We start from the raw sequence: 23,577 nt of genomic DNA, 5'->3' as shown, positions 1-23,577 counted from the left end.
GAGTACTATATTTATGCAGTGATTTGTCTTTTTGTTTTCGTTTCTTGAGATTCGAGTCATATCTGAATGTAAACTTTTATTTTGGTACATATACATGGTAGATGTGCATTTTGTCTATGCCATAATCTTTTTTTCCAGATTTTTAAACCATGCTTAAATGCGTTATTACCAATATGCCCCCTATATCTCCGGAACCAGCCCAAGCCACGACAAGCAACAGCAGCTAGTCATCACCCAGACAAAAAAGTTACGCAAGAGAGCAGCACGCGAACCAGCGCTTGCGGCGGCGGCGAGATGGCCTCGGGCAATCGCACCTCCTCCGTCGAGCACGGTTCCCAGATCCACCCTTCCTCCGGGGGCAACGGCGGCGGCGCGTGTGGCACCGGCGGATTCAGCCTCTCCTCCGAGAACCAGGTGCGCGTTCGTGCGTGTTTTTTGTGTTTTGGAGCTCACCGCGTAGCCTCTTGCCGAGCGTTTTAGGGATTCGTGTTCCTGCGGAGTTCATCTTGTCCGATGCTCACGAGGATAGGGTATGGCGGTGTGTGCAGGAGATCGAGGAGATGCGGAGGAGGCTGCGGCAGATGGAGGAGCAGGAGATACTACTACCCGCCGCCACCGCCGTCTCGTTCCAGGGTAACCTTTCTAGTCCACGTCTCCATTTCCTTGCGTAATAGCGCTTTGTTTCGTCCCTGGAATGAAATCGACTGGTTGCATGTCAGACTGAGCCCCCTGTTAGTTGGGTGTCATGTGATTTGTGCGATTCAGCTTGTGGAGTGCTGACGCTAGGTGATCGGGTTAATTTCAGTGATTCAGTCAATGTTCAGCTCAATAGGGTACTAGTTTCTGAAGAGTTCTGTGAGGCTGGTAGCCTGAACAGTTGAGTATTTGTAGATCATGGGTGGGTGGATCTTTCAGCATTGTGCCATTGTTCCTTTTATATGCTCTGCTGGTTTTTACCAGTAATATGGATCGTTGCAGTGTTCTGAAAGGCGGTGGGGTGGCAGCGGCGCCTAATCATGGGCTAGGGAGCTGCCTAGGTGCGCAAACCAGGAGGGTGGCGCACTGGCGCCTCCGAGGCAGCTACGTGGCTGCCGTTTATAATAGGGGTCGCTGGATTTGCTATACTAAATTACTAATGGTGCATTAGTTAATTAGGCTTGCCTGGTCACGTCGCCGATTATGTTTGAGGTGTAGCTAAGTATTACTTCTTACTACTGTTGTCGTTTGGCGCGCTTTTCGCAACTTGTCAGGTTTAGTATTTGGAGACTGTTAGAATTTTACTTCATGTGGCCAACTATTCCACTTCTATGGAGCATCATCAAGTCCTCACCTCATCCTGCATTCCACATTTCCCAAAATGTTACTGGTGTGTTTACATGAAATTCAGTCTTGAGCGGGTAAATTAGGAAGGATGTGCTTAGGAACCTTATTTGTGATAATAACGCAATGCTTATTAGTACTTATATAGCACTGAAAATAAGTTCATGGTATACTTTTTCCCCAGCTGGGATTTATGTAGTATGGAAATTGTCATTGCCAGGAAATGCATTTAATATGATTATGTCCTACATGTGCAGTGTCCTATTTTAAATTTATTTCAACTAGCAAAATTGGGTATCAATACCAAACCTTTAAACATAGGTTACCATATGGTATTGAGTTGATGTCAATGTTCTATAGAAAGCATGGTTTATATAAACTGATAGTGCAACTGAAGTTAATTCTTGTAATTTTTATCATTGGTTGGTGCATGCTTATGCTGCTTCTCACATTCTACTGACTGCGAAGAAAAATATATGATGATCTGGTTTAGAATGTACACATATGCTGCATTTGAAAATGATGTTTTACACGATTAAGTGTTTGCTTCAGGTCTCAACATTTGCATATTTACTTAATAAGTTGGGCTATCAATAGAAACATGGATGCTGTTTAAAGATCCTAATCGGCATCCTTCTTCTTTTGTACCTGATTCTGTATGATTTGAGTGCCATGCCATTGTTTCATTATTTTGAACCACCTTGATGACTGAATGAAGCCACTGCCTTCAGTTATCCGTTAAGCGCAATAATCTTTCTACACGTTTTGCTCATTTTGGTCCGTTTTCCCAGAAGATCCAGAAGCAGAGGCAACCGCATTCGACAAGTCAGAGGTGGATGCTCGCTCCATCTATGCTGGAAATGTGAGTATTTGTCTATTTTTCTACTTATACTAAAATAATTCAAACATTTCCATGAAAAACTTTCCAGTATCTAGTAGCACACAGTACCAGAAAGTTTTGCATTTGTCATTTCTTTAGGCCAGGAATCTGGATTTCGAGGGAGCACTTTTAATAAACTCTTAACTGTTACTGAGTTCAGACTTTCTTCCTCATTTGTTCTTTTGAAGACAAGTACTTCTCTTGAAATTCATTTAAAACAGCATTGAATAAATCTTAGCTACTTCACTACTGCTGTTATTAGCTAAATCTTTTTCCACCTTGCTTCAGGTTGACTACAATTGTTTGCCAGAGGAAGTTCAGCAGCATTTTGAAGATTGTGGAACTGTCAACAGGGTTACAATTTTGACAGACAATTTTGGTCATCCCAAAGGATATGCTTATGTGGAGTTTCTTGAAGTTGAGGCAGTCCAAAATGCTCTCCTGCTAAATGATACAGAACTACATGAACGTCGGTTGAAGGTCCAGAACGCATCTTTTAAATAATATGCACTCACTGTTATTTTGAACTTCTAACGTTCATTGTGTGTTCTTTTTTTAATATGCAGGTGTGTCCAAAAAGAACTAATATTCCAGGAATGAATCACCCTAGGGGAAGGCGTCCATATGATCCTTATTATCCCTCGTATCCAACATATGGGTAAGGAGTTTCTTCATGAAGATATTAAGCTGAATTTTTTTATGAAGCTATATATTGCACTTGGAAGAACTTTTCAATGAAGATGGCTGTGCGCATCTATTGATGCAGAGGCCGGGGTATTGCCCCTTTTCGGACAAAAAAAACTGCACTTAGATGCTCAAAAATTAAGAAACATGATAATGTGCATTTTGTTGGGCTTAAATTAGAATGTTTTCAATTATGACGTGACTTAGGATTCATGGAATGTTGAGGTGTACTTCGTAGATATTGATCGTTTCTATTGAATGGGTTATCCTGATTCCATTGTAAATATATCCTAAGCCTAGTCTTGAAATTAAAATCGTCCCAGTAATTTGTTTGAATAGAGCAGAATTTCATTTGTAAACGGTATAAAGCAAAATAAAAAGATTTGAAGAATATGACATGAGGAGGCCATTCTTCTGAGGCATCTGATTAGTTGTGCACCAAACATTCAAAGGAACTTAGGCCCTGGGATTTCCTCTTCTCCAGAATTCACCAAAATAGGGCCCGAGAAACATGGGAGGAATTCCGAAGTAGTTCCCGGATGACCTTTCTGGTGTTCTGTTTTTCTCTGCAGGAAGGTGCCAAGGTTCAGGGGGGCACCCAGGTACTGGCCGTACTGATTCTGCAAGGTCGCTTTGACTCTTCAGTTTTTTGGTAGCGAACTTCCAATGTGCCATCATAGAGAAGATGAGGACTATCCGCAGCTCCACCAATGTACATCTGATAAAGGCATAAACTGAAAGATTGTGACTCCTTGTTGTACCTCTGATCATGCTATGATAGCATTCTTCTGCCTTAGGAATGACCCTCTGTTCCAAACTATCATGTGATCAGTCGGTCTGGTGGATTTTATACCATTTCATTTAGCCATTAATGAGTTTTAAAACAGAATTGTTGGTGAAGTCATGTATGTACTCTGCTTGCCCTGATGAGTTCTAAGCAGTCGGATTTGAAGTTTGTAACGAAGTACCTGCAACCATGGTCAATATACATTAGTTGGTTCGCCTTTTCTTGTCCTTTTAGTTGGTATAAGGTGTTAGTCCGATGGCCTGATGTGTGCCTCTCCTAGATTTTCTGCTTTCTTTCCGCGAGGAGACATCCCGTTTGTCTTGAGATCTCAGGATATGTGGATGCCTCTTATGGCAGCATGATAATTGCAGGCTTACAGACAACAGATCCTTCATGAATTCAGATAAGCTGAGCTTCTGGTTATGGTACTTTATTCTGAACCCTCGTGAATTTACTTCTTGCCGAGTTCGCCCGGTTGCAGAGCGACGATGCGAGGAGCCATGGGGGCGATGAGGAGTCACGGGCGCACCATGACCAGGAGGAGAGACCGAGAGGTACAGACTACTGCTCTCCAACAGCATTCACTAGCAGGTTTCGGTGCTGGCCTTCTCCATGAGCGACCTCAACACGGCCAGCCTCCTCCGCGCTGGCATGTCGAGCTGTTCATTACGGTTTGCTGAAACAACAATAAGGTTGGATACCTGGCGCTGTGTACATAACTGAACATTGCACGAATTTAGCAAGCAAGAATAAAAGATGACAACCCTCGTTGGATTTGATATACATGATCATGTTCCAATCAACTGATACCCAGCTGAATCAATAACATGTCACCTCAGAGAACGACGACATCAATCACAAGGTTGAAGATCTCAACAGCAGTTTCTACTTCCTTGCACCACACGATCAGTATGCATATGGCAAACAAAATTCAGGCCTTCAGGGTTGCAGCGGCAGACACAAAAAGAACATACAGCATATCAGGGTACCAACCACCATGTTCGTTAGCACGCAGCAAGTGATTTGTCAAAAAAAATAGTGAGACCTCAGACTTGTTAGTCAAAATGCTCTCCTCAAAGGAACACATGTGCTTCACGATATTGTACTTCTAAGCCGTTCTTCTTGTCAGCATGAGATTCTTTCAATAATCTCAGAGCTTCCCTACACATTCCAGATAAGACGATCAGCAAAAGATCTGAAATGCTGGACCAAACAGGCAAATGGAACACAATCATGAAAAACATTTATACATATTATTGATGCAGTAAAAAAAGTTTCATGCAAAGATATGAGATATGCATACCTGCACTGTACAAAAAAAATTACTGTACTCATTTTTTTCGTAATACAAGTTCATTTATTTCATTGTGTTTGTACAGTTTCGACACACTACATAACTGTATATACATTGCCATAATAAATGAATCATGAAAGTGATGCAAGTAAATACTCCGTACTATATATCACAACAAACTGGACTTTGAATAAAGAAGGCAGCTAAAGTAGATCAAGTATGCTACCTTAACGCCTTCTCGATTCCAGTAAATCCTGGCTTCAATTTGAGACCATCAAGAAATGCATCGCATGCCTTCTCATACTCCTAAGAATAACGATATAGAGTTGACTGGATTGTCAAAAAGATATAGCAATAAGATTTAATCAAGTACGAAATCGTGATTCCTTATCACCTGTAGCTGCACATATGAGTAGCCCTGCAGCCAGCATGGATGTGCAGAGTCAGGTTGCATTGTCCTGCAGAATTGGGCATCATTTAAAGCACCCTCTCCATTGCCCACATGAAGCCGGCAAAAACCCCTATTGCCAATCAAGATCACATCTAAATTTTCAGTATTAACCATCATAGCCTGCAGTCAACAAATCAAATGAACGATTACATATCTTCTGAAAAATCTGCATATAATCGTCAGATTTCTAGGACAAAGACTTGGTAACTTGAATGAGATATACGTGGTACCAAACAACAAAGAGAACCTCTTGTATCATGAATGACCAGATAAATCACATATGGAGGTGTCTCATTGAAAAGTGAAAACAGTTTAAGTCAAAACTGCTGTTGGTGCGCATGTCAAGGAATTATTTTCATCATGCTCAGAAGAAGACTTGAAGACACAACTGAAGATGTGGTTCTCCAATTGTGAAGTAAGCCCATAGGAGGTCGGCTAATTATGCAGCACACGAACTAGCCAAACTGGGCAAGTCTTGTATGCCCAACCACGTCATGTATTGGGAGAACGAATGTACAGCAGAGATTGCTCAGCAATACATCAGATAATGATATAAGCAATTGCAATAGATACAAATGAGACAACAATGGTACAGGAAAAAGAAATGAACTTCAGGAGAACAAATAGTGCAATGGCATACCATGTTATAGAATTTTAATGCCGCATCGTAGTCATCTTTATCCAAAGCTTTGTTTCCTTCTTCTTTTAACTTAGCTACTGACATTTTAGACAAAGGGTTATCCTGACAATTTAAATAGAAATTAAGCAACCTCAAGAGTCCAGACATTTATGTGCAAAGAACTTACAATGGAAAAGATATATTTTCAGATTTAAACATGTTATAATTTCACTTATTTCGTACGATTGCATGTTATCATAAATAAGCACAAATTCAGGTACCACATTAACCCAAACCCCACAAGCTCAGCTTCATGATTACATTTGTCATACTCTGACACATCCCACGGGATCTCACTGTATGCATCATTCCTTTCTTATTTTTCTTCATAAAATTTTCATGGCGCATCACAATTTTGAATGGAACACCAAAAATAGAGAATGTCATCTAGTGTAAAAAAATAGAAGTTTTAAAGTTCAAAAGTGTGAAAACCAGAATTCATGAAAAATGCAAGATCAACAGTCTTTACAGATGAGAGATGAATATTTAGTTTCTGGCCTAGTTTCATTCAAAATTACTTAGGACTATGGCACATAAGTAATTCCAATATGCCAATGATGCTCTTGCTCATACCTCCAACTTTGGCTCTGACTTTATATAACTAATTATTCCATCAACGCTCCAATCATGTACAGCTTCAATACGAGAAGTAGTAACTTCAAACAGGATCTCAACATCTTCACGTGTACCAAAGCATGCCGCGATTTGTATTGGCAAGTGACCAAACTGTTAAGGAAAAGAATATGTATATCACCAATTTATTTGGAGGAGAAATAAATTAACAAAATAGCCACATGCAAGGTGTACAGTGGCGGACCCAGAGGGTATGCCAGGTATGCTGTGGCATACCCCCCAGGCCTGGCCGTTCCGTGTACTAGTAGTAGCGGGACTGATCGATGCCATGCAAAACTGCTTAGCTGAGCTGATCGTTCCGTGCGTGAAACCTAGTAGAAAAAAAAACATGACCGATTAAAGCTGCTGGGGCTTGATCTCGCATGTCTTGTATATTCTACGCGTCTTTGCATACTGATCCTAGACCGACGCTCTACCCGACTAAGCCGTGTCCACTAGCGCTAGGAGGAGCACCAACGACCTGATCTGATCAGGGCTGCGGCTTGTGGACCTTGACGCCGACACGATGCGAGATTTTCATGCCACTCGCCACAACGTTACGAGGTCGAACAATAGTTCGTTGTCTTCCTTCGTCAGCACACTGCTCAATGCAAACACCGCGAGATTGAACACCAGTTCGTATGCATCGACCCGAGCCCATGACCACGAAACTAGGATTATCGGCGCATGCGACAAACACATCTAAGGTAATTGTCCAAGTAGAGCTGATATTTTTTAAGTTATAGATCCATATATATCCTCTTGAAATTAAATAGCCAAACAAAAATAATTGTGAATATATAAGATATATTTAACATTGTATGTATTCATTATTTTTTGTTGAGAGATTATATATTAGGTATTTAGGTGACTATGAAGTATGATTTTTCACCCCATATGATTTTTTGCTACACATGTTGTTTGTTGTACATAACTAATTGTCATATTTTTACTGTTTTATTTTTTTATTATTCAGTTATGAAGGGAGGCAGACATTTCATTCCTTTTTAAGAAACACACAATTAATAATGTTGTCTTTGCTTCAAATCCTTCTCCATTATAAGTATGGTAATTTATGCAAACTTTCAACTTAATCTTTCAGTTACATACTGTTTATTGCTTCTACACCATATTAAAATATAAATTTTACTGTTATTTACTAAATTAGTTAATGATTTTTTTTTCGAAATAGTTGTTGAATTATTGGTGCGGCATATCCATTGGTAAAATCCTAGGTCCGCTACTGGGTGTACATAGACAATAGTATGACCAACGGTACTCCATTCACGCCACAAAGTAGGCCATAAGATGAGTTTGTCCTTATCCATAAGGCAGTGTGCATCCTAGATGCAGAGGCCAGGAGTTAACTACTTAACTCCTCAAAAAAAGGCAGCAATTCCTTAATCACTAGCATTTTTTATAGTATCTTTTATTACTAGTTGACTAATTGTATATTACCTTTTATTTTCCTTTCTACGTCTTGGTTTGTGTGGTTTTTGTTGGGTTTCATCTCTATCCTACATCAACTTGATTGGGACTAACGGTTTTATATACAAGACATATTATTTGGAAGATTGAAAACTAGCATGTTTTCCATTTCACAAATTCAAATTAGAGGGGAAGAAAAGGCATTAAAAATTGGCAGGATAAATCAACCAAAATTATTTCTTTGAAATTGTACTAGTGCTAAAAATATTGATGAGTTCTCGTTGCAAAAGATTTGATCTTCAAGGAATGAAAAGGTTAGTAGGTTACACCTGACAAAGTATCAGTAGGCATGAAATTGTAGTACTCCCTCCGATCCAAATTAATTAACTTAACTTTAATTAATTTGGATCGGAGGGAGTATTACAATTTGCATGCCACTACTACAAGTTTACCTGACTGAGTTTACATTAGTCCACGTAACCTGAGTTATATATATAATTTAGATATGACTCACTATGAGACTTGTATTACCAAAGTTTAAGCATGTGCACCAAACCTGAGTTAACTATTAGTTACATATGACTGACTATGGGACCCATTCTACCAAAGATTAAGGATGGACAATGCTTAGATATTTAATGTTACACCCAGATGTGTAAACAATCAACCATGGTGTGATTAAAATATATGCCGGTGAAACATAGAACTTACTTCATTCCGAACATTGGGATCTGCACCAGCATCCAATAGGGTCTTGAGGACGTCAGTTAGGCCATTTCTTGCAGCAGCTTGCAAGGGGGTCGTAGTACGCATACCTTTCACATCCGCACCAGCCTAGCATATAACAGAATCGTAGATGGTTCCTCTGAGTAATATGTGTCACAATTTATCTGTCCACATTTCGCCAAACTGAGATACATTTTCAGCTTAACGCTGTAACGCATAAGATGGAGCCGTACCTCTATCAGCAGGTTTACACATTTCACTGAGTGACTACACATAGCAAGCATGAGAGGTGTGCTGAAACATCCTAGAATCTTGTTAGGCTGAAAAGAGATGCAAGTAATTAGCACACCTGATAAATGACATTATCAGATACATAATAAAAAATAATATGTGTATAATAACAAAAAGATGAGACCATGTCAGTGTGACAATGAACCCTAGTGAATCAAAGAAAAATAGGGTAGTTGGTGCAGAATTGCAAAAAAGAGATGAGGAAAATTTACATTATCAACTTGATCAACAATTCAACATGACAATATTTGGTGGTGTAGCATTCAGTGCATCACTAGTGAGTTCTTCACTATTAGTATTTAAATCCATATAACAACCAACAACTCTTACGAGATAGAAAGATAACTAAGACTTATGGCCTGCTTGAATCACCAACTTCCCGTATTTTGGGTCATCACATCTGAAAAACAGGCCCAACAAGAAATACATGGTGACCTTCACAGTTGTGCTTCGGTACACCATACATCGGAACTTCAGAATCTGAGTAATGTGAATTTCCTTTTTAAGTGTAGAACAGTTCGAGTTAGTGAGGACGAGGTTCTGTTATTTGCAACCAACTTCGTGTCCACCTCCCAACCCTATACAAGTTCGACCTTTACTAATCAATATGTCCCACAATGACACCATTCGCATTTGCTCCCTTTTTTGTATTGATGCTCACACCTGTTGCCCTCCTTGTTCTCTAGCTCCCTTGATGCTCCTCAGCTCCACAGATCTTTGTACTGAATCTAATCATATCCAACACTTAATCCTTTTAGCATGGCCGTAGCAACAACCACAAGCAAGAAAGCTTCTTCAAGTTCATCTTATATCCAATATGATAGGACACCAAGTGCTGATCATTTCTTAAACCATAATTATCCATTAGTGGGACTTATTCCTCTATTCTCTGATATAATTAGCAGCAGTAAATGTGGCTATTTGGGTGGGATATTTTGGGGTTGAAATATGTGAAATATCAGATTCCTAAACAAAATGCACAAGGTCTATCTTTATTACAGGTGTAAATGAAGTGAATCTTGTATTAGAAATTTTATTAATGTTTTTCGGTTCAGTCACAAGAAGGGTAAAAATGTCCAAACAGATCAATTAATTAAGCTACTTCTTGTCGGGGCAAGTAGTCCACACACAGAAACTGCATCAGAATATCAGTGGTTCAGCACATGCAAACATTGATCTTGAAAATTTTGACATGGAAATAACAAAGGTGGAGACAAGAAACTTCAATGGAAATGAAACTTTAGTGGAGGTCTATATATGGAAGGTGCTATAAGATAATCCTTTTCAACCTTAGAAGGTGAAAATATGTGTGCATGAGAACATAATTGTTATGTGTAGGAATATAGGATTATGCTATATTAAGATATATGGAAGTTATTTAAATAAGAAAGAGATAATTTAGAGTTAAGAGATCAAATCTATATCCTTTAGATTATTAATTAGGGGTCAAGTAAGTACTCCTATATAAGGGACATCAGATGTACCAATTGAGAATCAATCAAAAAGAATATTCTCGCTTACTTTTATCTACTTTTCAGTAATTAGGGTTTAGTTTCTTACTATATGGAAGGTGCTATAAGATAATCCTTTTCAACCTTAGAAGGTGAAAATATGTGTACATGAGAACATAATTCATAGAAAGGGCACACGACTCTCTGCTTACTGCAGAACAACATGTACCGTGAAAATAGTTTATCAGCATCACTTAAAATTTTGACGGGACATGATTGTGCAACCAACTAATGAGTAAAAGGAGGAAGTTAATTTAATTTCCGAATGTTCACAACTCTGCAGTTCTCCAGATTTCAGAGAAAAAATAGCAAAATACTAACTAAACTAATCTTACTGTCAAGATTCAACTAAAAGTAAAATGGAGAAAGCAGACGGACAAAGATTGTCAAATACAACTGTGAGAAAACTATAAAGAAACATAGAATGGAACTTACATCTGCATGGTGATCCAACAAAATCTTCATGGCGCCATCCTGTTTATGGATAGCAGCAACATGCAACGGTGTTCCATGCTCAGTAGAAAAGGGATCGACATAGACACCTCTAGAGAGCAAGAGTTCTACTACTTCACAGTGTCCTGAATAAGACATTTGGAATGTAAATATAATAAACTACAGAGTGAATTTCACTTTTTACCTTGTAGTTATGCATTTGTGACACATATTACCCCATTTAGTGGAACTTCTACCGAAATATCTTATTTAGGAGATCTTAAACATGGTTTTACCCCAGTTTGAACATTTTGTTTGTTTTGGTTAGATAGGACCAGCATGTTACGCCGATGTGGCGCCACAAAATGTGTAAAGATCGGAGGTCGGCATCGATGATCATGTCTAGACTTCTCAGCTCCAATTGTTCCATTCCTTGTCATCATTCTGATAATTTGGAACCCTATTCATCAGTTCACACATTTCTCAATGGACATCCATAAAAAAACTGAGGGTTAGAAGCTTCTAGAAGGGGTATTCTAGATGAGTTTTCATTAAATAGGGTAAAAAATGGAATTCACTCTAAACTACATGACAAATCCTTTTATTCACAATTCTTCTATGCTCCACTTCAGTTCTTTCGACTCGTAACGATTGAGTTGTGAAACGAATCAATTCTACAAAGCCATAGATCTCTACCTACCTTCACGGGTGCCTTCCGCATATTCTATGTCAGAAAAACTATTATCTGTACTTTCTACTCTAGCAGAAATACAGAAATCTAACCCCCACAGTTGAAATCACTTGCAATGTCTTTTGTCTCTACTCATCCGCCAAATGAAGACACCATAGTATATGAACATTTTCACAACATTCATCATGTTGATAAATGTAATGGCCACAGTATAATGCACATGAATAACAAACTAGGGGTGAGAGAGACAGGGTAGAGATTAGATGATTGCCTGCTTTGGTGGCCTCATGGAGAGGAGTAAACCCTGATTTGTCGACGTTATCTGGGTTGGCGCCGTGATCAAGAAGATACCTGACAATATCCAAATCCGCGCGTCCACCTTTACAAGTGATTGCCCAAACCAGAGGTGTTCTTCCTGTCAGGAACACGGAAAAGGGGGGGCATTTACATCAGAACAAACAAGTGAATTTTGCAAAACACCACTCTCTTCCATTTATTCAGTCTTTGTGTATGAAGGTAGAGTGTTAACTGAGAGAGCAGACACACCGTTTATGTCAAGGGCGTCCACATCCACCCGGACATCCTCGACCAGGTACTCGCACACCTCCGCCTTCTTGAACGCGGCGGCAAGGTGCAGCGCCCCAACGCCGTGGTCTTTGACGGATTCCACCGCCTCCGCGAGGCGGCCGCGACCGTCATCGAGCTTCCTCGCCGTCCCTGCACGTACGTACGGATCGGCCGGCCCCACACAAATCATTTTAAAAAAAAATCAGGGACGGCTCACACACCACGTACGGCCAGAACGGGGAGAGGTGGGAGAGAGGCAGAAGCGTACGCTCGAGGAGGGCGAGGTCTCCTGCGGTCGCCGCGACGAGGAGCCGCTTCTGTGGCGTCCCGAGAGCTGCAGGGAGAGGAGAAGCCGAGCGAGTGAGTTGCGGTTAGGGTTTTCGGCGGCGGAGGGGGAGGGGAGGACGGCGGAGAGGCGCTTACCGAGGCCGATTTCGTGGCTAGGGCGCGTCATGGCGGCGAACTGGGGGATTTGGGGGTTTGAAGCGGAGAAGCGGGAAAGTTTCGTCGGAGTGGAGAGGGAGAGTGGCCGGGGGACTGCAGATGGGAAATTTCTGTCTAGGGACTAGTTGGCCATGAAATTGCTTTTCTTTCTCTATATTAAGAGTGAAATTCTACTTTTTACCTTCTAGATACGCGTTTGTGACATTAATTACCCCGCCGAGTGAAAAATTGTGTACATTATCCCTTTTAGAAGCATTGGACCCCTTTCTAACGTGTGTCTATTAGGAAAGTAGTCAGGTGATCATCCTCGGGATCCGAAAGTATTAAGACAATGGCGAGGAATAGACCATGTGGATGAAATAAGTCATCGACATAATCGTGGATGGTGCCCTTATATATCTACGCATTTTGTCGCGCCACATTGACCTCTATCATGTCTATCCTATCTAACAATTACGGGAAATACTGAATTGGAGTTGAACAATGTGCAAAGTCTCCTAAATTGGATACTTTGGTAGAAGTTCTACTAAATGGTGTAATATGTGTCACAAATGCATAATTACAGGGTAAAAGGTGTAATCCAATCCCAAATTAAACATATATGAGCATGAAATGTATAGTTTTTCGTCCGATTAAACATAATTATTCAAAAGTGGATGTATCCAAATGAATACGTCCGGAAAATAATTTTTATATATGAGCATGAAATATATAGTACTCTTTGGCTTAAAATAATTCCCCAAAATTGATGTACATTCTCAAAGAGTTATTTTAAACGGAGGGAGTAGGTAAAAGATATAATGGAGCATAAAAATGACCCACTAATGGAAAAAAAATCTACCTTTATTTTTTCCCAATTACAGTGGCCATATAAAACAGGGGTTGACTCTTCTAAAAGAGTCCCTCATACTACTAGATATGTCACCATATATCGTACAAATAAAATATTCATACATATGCTAATAATTTTATTTTGAAACACATAAGAAATATTTTCCTCAAAATAATTGCATGTGTTTTTTTTGCATTGCTTACTCTGATTTGGTACAGTATTTTGTTTTCTCTTTTGTGTGATGGTAATAGTGCGAAGGCAGAAATTACAGAGGCATGCCATGACACTACATTATTCATTCGGTATTTATTGCAGTCGGGCATAAGCTTTATGAGTAAATTTTCAAAAGAGTAAATTATGATGGGTATCTGAACTTGTTGACGGGGTTCGATTAGGCCATCTTACACACGAAATAAGCGATTACAATCACCGAAGATGACCGTCGTGCGCAGTTAGGAGTAGTTGATGATGTGGCATTAGCCGGATCCGATAGTCAGGACAAGAAATTTTAGTACATAGGGTTTTTTCTTTTTGCAAAAAATGTCATTCCTCTCCGTCCTTCCCTGCTAGCTAGCATGATGCCATGGCCTGGTAGTGTTCACGACGCCTGAGGTAGTCTCCGTAGTCACCACCCCAAGTATCGGCAGTGCCTCCATACCTAGCACCATGTCCTAGGTCGAGCTCCGGCTGCCAAAAGACCTGGATCTCTTGTTGTCGCCGCCGGGAAGGGCGTCCACAAGGATGCAGCCCTCTCCGCGGACAAACTATAAATGTTGACATTTTTTCTAAATAGTTGGTCAAACTTTTAAAAGTTTGCATTTGAGAAAAAACTATATGCATCCTATTTTGAGAAGGAGGGAGTACTTAATTATCACATTTTTTTCTTTCTATTTTTACGTTATTGACACAACATATATTCACCGTGTCTTAAATTTCAATTCTGAATTCAACTCACAACTAAACGAATAAAAATGTCAAATAATAGTACCAATGTGGTATTATTCGATCCAAATTTGAATTTGGTACTATCTATATATACTGATTTGTTCTTTTTATTTCATGAGCTTTGAGAAGAATTTGAATTTGAATTTGAATGTAGAAAATTTAATACCTGGTAGATATCCATCGTGTGGAGTATGCCCTAATTTTTTCTCAAAAAAAAAAGAGTATGCCCTAATTTTTTCCCAAGAGTTTTTGACCATGCCTAAATGCTTTTTTTGTTGACCAATATGCCCCTGTATCTCCGAAACCAGCCCAAGCCACGACAGCAGCTAGTCATCACCCGGACAAGAAGAGTAACGGAAGAGAGCAGCAAGCGAACCAACGCTAGCGGCGGCGGCGTCGGCGAGATGACCTCCGGGAAGGACAATCGCGCCTCCTCCACCGAGGACGGCGAGAACTACCCTACCTCCGGAGACAACGGCGGCGGAGCGAGTGGCAGCGACGGATTGAACCTCTCCCCCGAGAACCAGGTGCGCGTTCGTGCGTGTTTTATGCGTTTTAGAGCTCGCCGCGTAGCCTCTTGCCGAGCGTTTTAGGGGTTCGAGTTCCTGGGGTTCATCTTGTCCGATGCTCACGAGGATAGGGTATGGCGGTGTGTGCAGGAGATCGAGGAGATGCGCAGGAGGCTGCGGCAGATGGAGGAGCAGGAGATACTGCCCGCCGTCACGGCCGCCGTGTCCCATGGTAAAATCTATTTAGCAGCTAGCGTCGTCTCCACTTGCTTGTGTATTAGCGCTTCGTTTGTTTTGTCCCTGGAATGAAATCGGCTGGATGCATGCCAGACTGAGCCCCCTGTTACTTGGATGTCAGACTGTCATCTGATATGTGGGATTCGGCTCGTCGAATGCTGTCGCCAGGTGATCGGATTAATTTCAGCCAATGCTCATGGTTCGAAAAAAAAAATTCAGCCAATGCTCAATACGGTACTAGTTTCTTAGTTTCTGAAGAGTTCTGTCAGGCTGGTAGCCAGAACAGTCCAGTATTTGTAGGTCATGGGCGGGTGGATCTTTCAGCATTGTGCCTTTGTTCATTTCATTTGCTCTGTTGTTTGTACAAGTAATATGCATTTGAATAGCATTCTTAAGGATCGTTGCAATGTTCTAAAAGGTGGTAGCCAGGCAGGGGTTTCTAAAAGGTGGTAGCCAGGCAGGGGTGGCGGCGGCGCCTAATCATGGGATAGGCAGCCGCCTACGCGCCCAAAGTAGCAGGGTGGCGGTGTGCCGCCTCCGAGGCGGCTACATGGCTGCCGTTTGTAATAGGGGTCTTTTGGATTTGCTATACTAATGGTGCATTAGTTAATTAGGCTTGCTTGGCCACATCATGGATTATGTTTGTGGTGTAGCTATACCGTTGTCGTTTTGCGCGCTTTTCGCAAATTGTCGGGTTTACTATTTGGAAACGGTTAGAATTTTATTTCCTGTGACCAACTATTCCACTTCTATGGAGCATTATCAAGTCATCAGTCATCACCCTCATCCTGCATCCACATTTCCCCAAATGTTACTGGTGTGTTTACATGGAATTCAGTCGTTAGCTTGGTAAATTAGGAAGGATGTGTTTAGAAACCTGATTTGCGATAATAACGCAATGCTTATTACTTATATCTAGCACTGAAAATAAGTTCATGATATATTTTCTTCCCCAGCTGGGATTTATTTGGAAATTGCCATTGCCAAGTAATGCATTTAATATGATTATGTCCTACGTGTGCGTTGTGTGCAGTGTCCTATTTTATTATTTTCAACTTGCAAAATTGGGTATCAATGCCAAACCTTTAAACATACGTCACCATATGGCGTTTAGTTGATGTCAATGTTCTATAAAAAGCATGGTTTATATAAACTGATAACGCAACGGAAGTTAATGCTTGTAATTTTTATCATTGGTTGGTGCTTGCTTATGCTGCTGACTGCGAAGAAAAATATACAAGGATGTGGTTTAGAATGTACACATATTCGGCATTTGAAAATGATGGTGTACACGATTGCGAATTCACTTCAGGTCTCAACCTTTGCATATTTACTTAATTACTACAGTTACCAATATAAACATGGATGTTTTTTAAAGATTCTAATTGGCATCCTCCTCCTTTTGTGCCTGATTCTGTATGCCGTTATTTCATTCTTTTGAACCACCTTGATGACTGAATGAAGTAATGACCTTCAGTTATCGATTAAGCACAATAATCTTTTTACACGTTTTGCTCATTTGGTCCGTTTCCCCAGAAGATCCAGCTGCAGAGGCAACCGCATTCGACAAGTCAGAGGTGGATGCTCGCTCCATCTATGTTGGAAATGTGAGTATTTTTCTATTTTTTTCTACTTATACCAAAATAATTCAAGCATTTCCATGAAGGACTTTCCAATATCTAGTAGCACACAGTACCAGAAAGTTTTGCATTTGTCATTTCTTTAGTCCAGGAATCTGGATTTCAGGGGAGCGCTTTTCATGAACTCTTGACTGTGTTGAGTTGACACTGTCTTTCTTTATTTTACCATCACCATTTCCTCGCGTTCATTGTATCCTCATTTTCTCTTTTGAAGACAAGTACTTCTCTTGAAATTCATTTAAAACGGCATTGAATAAATCATAGCTACTTCACTCCGTCTGTTATTAACTAAATTATTTGCCACCTTGCTTCAGGTTGACTATACTTGTTTGCCAGAGGAAGTTCAGCAGCATTTTGAAGATTGTGGAACTGTCAGCAGGGTTACAATTTTGACAGACAATTTTGGTTATCCCAAAGGATATGCTTATGTGGAGTTTCTTGAAGTTGAGGCAGTCCAAAATGCTCTCCTGCTGAATGATACAGAACTACATGAGCGTCGGTTGAAGGTTCAAAATGCATCTTTAAAAAAAAGTGCACTCACTGTTATTTTTTATTTTTTTTAACATTAACTGTGTTTTCTTCATATGTAGGTGTGTCCAAAAAGAACAAATGTTCCAGGAATGAATCACCCTAGGGGAAGGCGCCCATATGATCCGTATTATCCCCCCTATCCAACATATGGGTAAGGAGTTTCTTCAAGAACTTAGATGTGCAAAAATTAAGAAACATGATAATATATATTACGTTGGGCCTTGGGCAATGTATTTTCAGTTATGATACGACTTCGAATTTATGGAATATTGAGGTGAATCGGTTTGATCTTTTCCGTTAAACTGTGGTTCATCCTGATTCCATTGGGAATTTAGCTTAGGCCCAGTAAATTCTTTTGAATAGAATAATATTTCAATCGTAAATTGTACAAATCAAAATCAAGGGGTTTGAAGAATATGACAATGGCATGAGGAGGTCATTCTAATGCATCTGATAAGATGTGCACCACACATTCAGGCGAACTTAGGCCATGGGGTCCCCTCTTTTTTAAAATTGTACCAAAAATAATGCCTGAGAATTGGCGAAACATGAGAGAAATTCAAAAATAGTTCCCAGAGGACCTTTCTGATGCTCTGTTTTTTCTCTGCAGGAGGGTGCCAAGGTTCAGGAGGCCACCCAGGTACTGGCCGTACTGATTCTGCCGGGTCGCTGTGACTCTTCAGTTTTTTGGTAGCGAACTTCCAATGTGACATCATACAGAAGATGACTATCCGTAGCTCCACCGATGTACATCCGTTAAAGGCAAAGACTCTAGAAGACTGTGACTCCTTGTTGTTGTACCTCCGATCATTCTAGCATCCTTGTACCTTAGGAACGACGCTCTGTTCTGAACTATCCTGTGGTCAGTCGGTCTGGTGGATTTTATACCATTTCCTTTAGGCGTTAACGAGTTTTCAGATTGAACAGTTGGTGAAGTCATGTATGTACTCTGCTTGCTCTGATGAGTTCAAAGCAGTCGGGTCTGAAGTTTGCAGTGAATGGTCAATATACATTAGTTGGTTCATGTTTTGTTGTCTCTTTAGTTGGTAAGATTCCAGTAGGATGGCCTGATGTGTGCATCTGCTGGAGTTTCTGCTTTCTTTCTGCAAGAAAGCATGGCGCTTGTCTGAGATCTCTCAGATTTGACACTTGCCTTTTATGTCAGCAGGTTAATTGCAGGCTTACTGGCAGCAGAGGAGTTCGTTTGTTCCCATGAAGATGATGCTTACTGGCAGCAGAGGAGTTCGTTTGTTCCCATGAAGATGAATTGAATGGTTACGGTGCTTTGTTCTTAACCCTCATGAATTCACATATAATTTGTTAACGGTTCAGAACAACAGATATTCACATAGAAATTAGTTGCAGTCGCAGCATGCAATTTTTATGTTGTCTTTGATGTTCAGCCGTTACTCGTATGCAGTATTATGTGGTTAAATTCTTAATCTATCATGGCTTTGGCGCCTCTATGAGTCTATGAGTCATAGAAATTTCATACGAAAAGCACTCCAGTTCCCGCAAGAAACATGAAGCATGCCAGCAAATCAAAGTGGCCCTCAATTGCCTGCAGGAATTTTGGAAATTCTCGGATTACACACGGTTCATATTTAGGCACAGGCGCACAGCCATCCATTACAAATTCTCTATGAGTAGAATGATGATGACTACCACTATCAAACCGATCATAACAACATCAGATTTGATATGTGGAGCCCTTTTAAGCCAGCAGGGGCATTGCAGGCTTTTACGGGCAGCAGAGGAGTTCGTTTCTTCCCATGAAACTGATCTTCTGGCTAGGGTGCTTTGCTTTGTTTTGAACCCTCGTGAACTCACAAAGAAATGTTAGCTGGTTCATGTTTTGTTATCCCTTTAGTTGGTAGCAAGGAAGCATGCCTGATGCTTGGCTGTACGGCTCTACTGTATTTTGTACTTCCTTTCTGCAAGAAAGCATGCCGCCTGCCTGGGATCTCAGATTTGATATGTGGAGGTCTTTTCTGTCAGCGGGATAACTGCATGGTTACAGGTTTTAGTTTCTTCTCATGAAGCTGATCCTCTGGTTTATGGTGTTATGTTCTGAACCCTCGTGAATTCACAAACAAATTTCAAAGGTTCAGGAGAACAGATATCCAGTGGTGTTAGCTACAGCAGCTGGTTTAACCTATCATGGTTTTGGCGCATTTTTTATTTGTAGAGATTTCAAATGAAAAGGAGTTCAGTTCCCGCAGGAAACATACAAAATAGATAGTAAGATATCTATGGTGAATTGAAGAGGCCCCAATTGTCTGCAGGAAGTATAAAACTCCCACATTACACAATAGTAGACAGTAAGATATTTAAGCAAAGCCATCCATTACAAATTCTTCGAGAGTACAATGATGACCACCACTCAGAGAGTAGATATTTAAGCAAAGCCATCCATTACAAAAACTCTGATGACCACTAGTAGCGCTATCAAAGCAATCACAATAACAGCAGGCAGTCAGCAGCTTTAAGAAGCCGAAGAAATGATACTATGTGGAACAAGCTAAAGCTGAAATATTTGCCCACCAGAAACAGCAACTGAAAACACAACGCTGATCACAATAACAGTAGCTATTTAAGCAAAGCCATCCATTACAAATTATCCGCGCGTAGAATGATGACCACTGTTAGCACTATCAAAGCAATCACACAATAACATTAGGCAGCAGCTTTAAGAAGCCGAAGAAATGATACTATTTGGAACAAAGCTAAAGCTGAAACATTTCCCCACCATAAAGAGCAACTGAAAACACAACGCTGATTACAACTGAACACATCTAATCTTCCTTCCTGTCCACAGCCATATCCTACACCTACACATTCTTTGCCCTCCTTATATTTAAGCATGTCCAAAGCACAAGAAGAGTAAAAAAACATCACAAGTCATGAGCTGACTGACGACAGGTTAACAAGCAAGGCAGAGCCAGCAGACATGATCAACAGAGAGTTGAGCTGAGGAGCTGGGAGCGCCTCTAGTCATCAATCAATCAATCCTCGTCCATGGCAGCGGCCGATGAGGAAACGAGCTTGGCCCTCTTGTGTTGGTGGTGCGAGTGCTGGTGCTTGCCGAGGAAGGCCTCGACGAAGAGCTGCTGCGCGTCGAGCATGGTCTGCGTGCGCTTCATCTCCGCCTCCATCCTGTCCTTCTCCATCTGGAGCGAGAGCTCGAGCCTGCGCTCCTCCATCCTGAGGAAGCCCTCCCCGACGGCGCGCAGCGCGGAGGCGACCTCCGCCATGGCCTCCGCCTCCGGGTCCTCTTCCGTGTCCGGCTTGGTGGGAAGGTGGTCACGCGGGGGCGGGGCCCCGGGCCTGGTGCGCGAGCCCTTGGGGATGGTGAAGCGCAGGCCGCTCCCGCCCCCGCCGTTGGAGATGAGCCCGTGCAGGCTCCGGCTCCGCCCCGCCTCGTCGGAGGAGGTCGGGGAGGAGAGGAGCGAGGACGGGGAGGCCGGGGTGGGGGTGGTGGAGGTGCCGCCGCGGGGTCGGATCTTGATGATGGGGTTGGCGCCGGAGTCGGGCGCGCCGCCGGCGAGGTCGTGGAGGAGCGCGAAGAAGGGCCACTTGGGCCCCTTGGAGCGGCCGGCGGAGCGGGAGCGCTCGGCGCGGTAGCGCTTGCGCAGCTTCTCGATCTTGTGGCGGCACTGCACGCCCGACTTGTAGGTGGCGGTGGGGAAGCGGCCGCAGCGGGCGGTGACGGCGCCGGCGACCTCGTCCCAGTCCGCCGCCCGCAGGTTCCCCTTCTTGAGCGCCTCCCACTTGTCGCGGTAGGATTCGATGAGGGCCAGGGTCTCCTCGTGCGTCCAGCAGGGTGGGGGGAGACGCCGGCCCGACCCGATGGCCAGCCCGCCCCCGCCGGACGAGGCCGCGGCGGCGGCGGCTGCGGCCGCCGCCGCGATGCCTGGCGCGGCTAGCGGGGGTAGCTCCGGGGAGGAGACGGCGTCGTCCTGGTTGAGGGATGAGGAGGACATGGTCGTCGTCGTCGGCGGCGGCGGCTAGGGTTTGGTGGTGGAGATTGGGAACGGAGGAGGTGGGGAACCGGTCAGGGCTATAAGGAGGGGAGGAGCGGTGCGGTGGAGGTGGGCCGCGCTGGCTCGGCCGCTGGCTGGCGCGGGGTGGGTGGGCCGCGCGCGCGGTGAACGACCGGCTGTGGAGGGGAGGCGGCAGCCGCGTGGGCGTGGTGGTGCGGTGGTGGTTTTTGCTCGTGGCGGGGTTTGTCGCGTCGCGCGGCCGCGGGCGGGTGGGCGGGCGGCGGTTAATGGCACGGGCACGGGCAGGGTCATCGGGGGTCACCGCAGCGCACGGCGCCGCGTCGTGCGGGCCGTGCCGTGGTGGGCACTAGTCGAGGCGAGGCCACCACCACCACCCACCGCTATCGCAGCCCGGCGCGGCCGCGTGGCCGTGTGCCGTGTAACCTCCACCTCCTTTCCCTCGGCGGAGGCCGCGCCCGCGCCCGTTTCCCTTTCCTTTTTTCTTTAATCCAGATTAAGGATTCCAGCCAGCGCCGGCGTGCCGATCCCATCCTCTCTCCCGGCTTAATTATTGGAGACGGCGGGGCGCACCGGCGGGCGGCGACCACGGGACAGGGATCCGGTGCCTCGCTGAAGGCAAGGCACGGTGCGCCTTGAGCCCCTACATCCACCGCTCGCTCGCATCCAACGGACATCAGCGGCCAACTAGAGTACAAAACAAGTACTCCATGCGTGGAGTCAGGGGATGGAGCTCTGCTGCTCCCGCCGCCGACACTGCGGGCTGCGCCGGCGAGGCTGCATCTCTGCCGCCGTTGCAGCGAAAGAAGGGGAGCCGCACGGACCTCCCCCTCCGCCAACCTCCGGCTGCTCCCGCCCACCACCGGTTCCACGTCCGCCGCCGCTGCGGGAAAGGAAGAGCCTCTGGCCTACACAGCCCCGTCCGCCCACTTCCGACTGCTCCCTCCGCTGCCCTTTGCGTTGCGTGATGTGATGTGCAATTGAGTAATAATGTGTGTACTGAATTTGGTGATGTGATGTGCAATTGAGTAAGAACAGATTGTTGTTGAAAAATTTGAGTGATAAAAGCTACAAAGTGAGCCGCCTCCGGGTCGCTCGCGGGGCGACTCCGAGGCGACCCCCGCCGCCGCCACAGCCCCCCTCCACACACCTCGCCCACAGCCCCCGCCGCCGCCGGAGGAGGCCGTCCCACGGCGGACGGAGGCGGCGGGGCGCACCCCCAGTCTTCTCCCCCAAAATCCAAACTCCCCCGAGCTCCCCTTCCCCTTCCGCGCCGGCCTGCGCCGTCGGCCCCCTGGGCGTGCTTCCTCGACGCCCCTGCCCCCCTCGCCTTGGGAGGCTGCCGCCACCTCGCGGCTTACGCTGGCCGCTCCTTCGCGCCGGCGCCGCCCCGGGCTTGCGGCGGGCGGCCCCGGCTCGGCTCGTCGGATCCCCGGCTCCGGGCTTGCTTGGAGGCTCCTCCGGTCCTCGCTGCTCGCTCCCGTGCTCGCAGCTCGTCCCTCGTCGGCTCGCGGCCGTGGAGGTCAAGGGACCGGGCCGGGGCCCGCCATGCGCCCTCCGTCCGGGGCTGGACCCTGCGTCGCGGCTGCTCCCCGCCCGGTGGCCCGTGCCCACCCTCCGGCCGTGGTTTCGCTGAGTGGGGGAGGTCGGCCTGTCCCGGCGCTCGTGCCAAGCTCCAAGAGAAATCTCTGATCTGTGCCTTGCCGGATCTGGAGGTGACGGCGCTCTTTGTGTCATTCTTCCTCTTTGGAGGCACCGTCTTGGAGCTTCGCACGCGTCGGACAGTTGTGCCTCGCGTCTTCTTGCCGGCCCTTGGCTCGTCTCCTTCCGGGCTAGGCTGCTGTCACGGTGGCTCGGGCTGAGCTACCTTGACGTCCTGGGGTGGCCTCGGCTTGCGCCGCCCTTCGACCACGGGGTCGGCACACCGGTGTCGTCGCCCCAGTCTCGGCTATCCGACGCCCTTCGACTGTGCTTGGTCTCGGCGACACAACGCCCTTCGGCTTCGCCGACGGCACACCGGTGTCGTCGCACGGTCTCGGCTATCCGACGCCCTTCGACCGTGCCGGTGACGCTTCATGGTATGCT

At 44.4% G+C, this 23,577-nt stretch overlaps 4 protein-coding genes across 4 annotated transcripts; 2 read left to right on the top strand and 2 right to left on the bottom strand.

The window, feature by feature from the left end:
* The first annotated feature begins 294 nt into the window (after positions 1 to 294).
* LOC124647777 (polyadenylate-binding protein 1-like) lies at positions 295 to 3,502 on the top strand. The gene is made up of 6 exons (XM_047187655.1): positions 295 to 414; positions 549 to 633; positions 2,115 to 2,182; positions 2,489 to 2,680; positions 2,767 to 2,858; positions 3,457 to 3,502. Exons 1-6 carry the CDS (start codon positions 295 to 297, stop codon positions 3,500 to 3,502), a joined length of 603 nt encoding a protein of 200 aa, XP_047043611.1.
* Positions 3,503 to 4,426: 924 nt separating this feature from the next.
* LOC124647776 (ankyrin-1-like) lies at positions 4,427 to 12,807 on the bottom strand. The gene is made up of 12 exons (XM_047187654.1): positions 12,777 to 12,807; positions 12,622 to 12,687; positions 12,333 to 12,503; positions 12,058 to 12,201; positions 11,099 to 11,241; positions 9,095 to 9,181; positions 8,847 to 8,969; positions 6,669 to 6,821; positions 6,057 to 6,158; positions 5,360 to 5,536; positions 5,192 to 5,271; positions 4,427 to 4,832 (listed from the first exon to the last, which is right to left on the bottom strand). The coding sequence occupies exons 1-12, from the start codon at positions 12,805 to 12,807 to the stop codon at positions 4,745 to 4,747; spliced, it is 1,365 nt and encodes a 454-aa protein (XP_047043610.1). The 3' UTR covers positions 4,427 to 4,744.
* Positions 12,808 to 14,858: 2,051 nt separating this feature from the next.
* LOC124647775 (polyadenylate-binding protein 1-like) lies at positions 14,859 to 18,147 on the top strand. The gene is made up of 6 exons (XM_047187653.1): positions 14,859 to 15,101; positions 15,234 to 15,315; positions 16,857 to 16,927; positions 17,275 to 17,466; positions 17,551 to 17,642; positions 18,102 to 18,147. The coding sequence occupies exons 1-6, from the start codon at positions 14,859 to 14,861 to the stop codon at positions 18,145 to 18,147; spliced, it is 726 nt and encodes a 241-aa protein (XP_047043609.1).
* A 2,032-nt stretch (positions 18,148 to 20,179) lies between these two features.
* Positions 20,180 to 21,594, bottom strand: LOC124708905 (trihelix transcription factor ASIL1). The gene has a single exon (XM_047240543.1). It carries the CDS (start codon positions 21,472 to 21,474, stop codon positions 20,497 to 20,499), a length of 978 nt encoding a protein of 325 aa, XP_047096499.1. The 5' UTR covers positions 21,475 to 21,594; the 3' UTR covers positions 20,180 to 20,496.
* Between the last annotated feature and the right edge of the window lie 1,983 nt (positions 21,595 to 23,577).

The sequence above is a fragment of the Lolium rigidum genome, chromosome 4, assembly GCF_022539505.1.
Source record: "Lolium rigidum isolate FL_2022 chromosome 4, APGP_CSIRO_Lrig_0.1, whole genome shotgun sequence".
Taxonomy (NCBI): domain Eukaryota; kingdom Viridiplantae; phylum Streptophyta; class Magnoliopsida; order Poales; family Poaceae; genus Lolium; species Lolium rigidum.
This window is presented reverse-complemented; position numbering and strand designations above follow the sequence as displayed.

What these genes read in the sequence shown, in the direction of transcription:
- LOC124647777 (XM_047187655.1), top strand. Translation starts at nt 295, where the DNA reads ATGGCCTCGGGCAATCGCACCTCCTCCGTCGAGCACGGTTCCCAGATC. An exon ending in GCCTCTCCTCCGAGAACCAG is followed by an intron (nt 415 to 548) that starts GTGCGCGTTCGT and finishes CGGTGTGTGCAG; the next exon opens with GAGATCGAGGAGATGCGGAG. An exon ending in TACATGAACGTCGGTTGAAG is followed by an intron (nt 2,681 to 2,766) that starts GTCCAGAACGCA and finishes TTTAATATGCAG; the next exon opens with GTGTGTCCAAAAAGAACTAA.
- LOC124647776 (XM_047187654.1), bottom strand. Translation starts at nt 12,807, where the DNA reads ATGACGCGCCCTAGCCACGAAATCGGCCTCG. An exon ending in GTGTAAACCTGCTGATAGAG is followed by an intron (nt 8,970 to 9,094) that starts GTACGGCTCCAT and finishes GTTATATGCTAG; the next exon opens with GCTGGTGCGGATGTGAAAGG. An exon ending in GGAATCGAGAAGGCGTTAAG is followed by an intron (nt 4,833 to 5,191) that starts GTAGCATACTTG and finishes TGGAATGTGTAG; the next exon opens with GGAAGCTCTGAGATTATTGA.
- LOC124647775 (XM_047187653.1), top strand. Translation starts at nt 14,859, where the DNA reads ATGCCCCTGTATCTCCGAAACCAGCCCAAGCCACGACAGCAGCTAGTC. An exon ending in ACCTCTCCCCCGAGAACCAG is followed by an intron (nt 15,102 to 15,233) that starts GTGCGCGTTCGT and finishes CGGTGTGTGCAG; the next exon opens with GAGATCGAGGAGATGCGCAG. An exon ending in GCTCCATCTATGTTGGAAAT is followed by an intron (nt 16,928 to 17,274) that starts GTGAGTATTTTT and finishes ACCTTGCTTCAG; the next exon opens with GTTGACTATACTTGTTTGCC.
- LOC124708905 (XM_047240543.1), bottom strand. Translation starts at nt 21,474, where the DNA reads ATGTCCTCCTCATCCCTCAACCAGGACGACGCCGTCTCCTCCCCGGAG.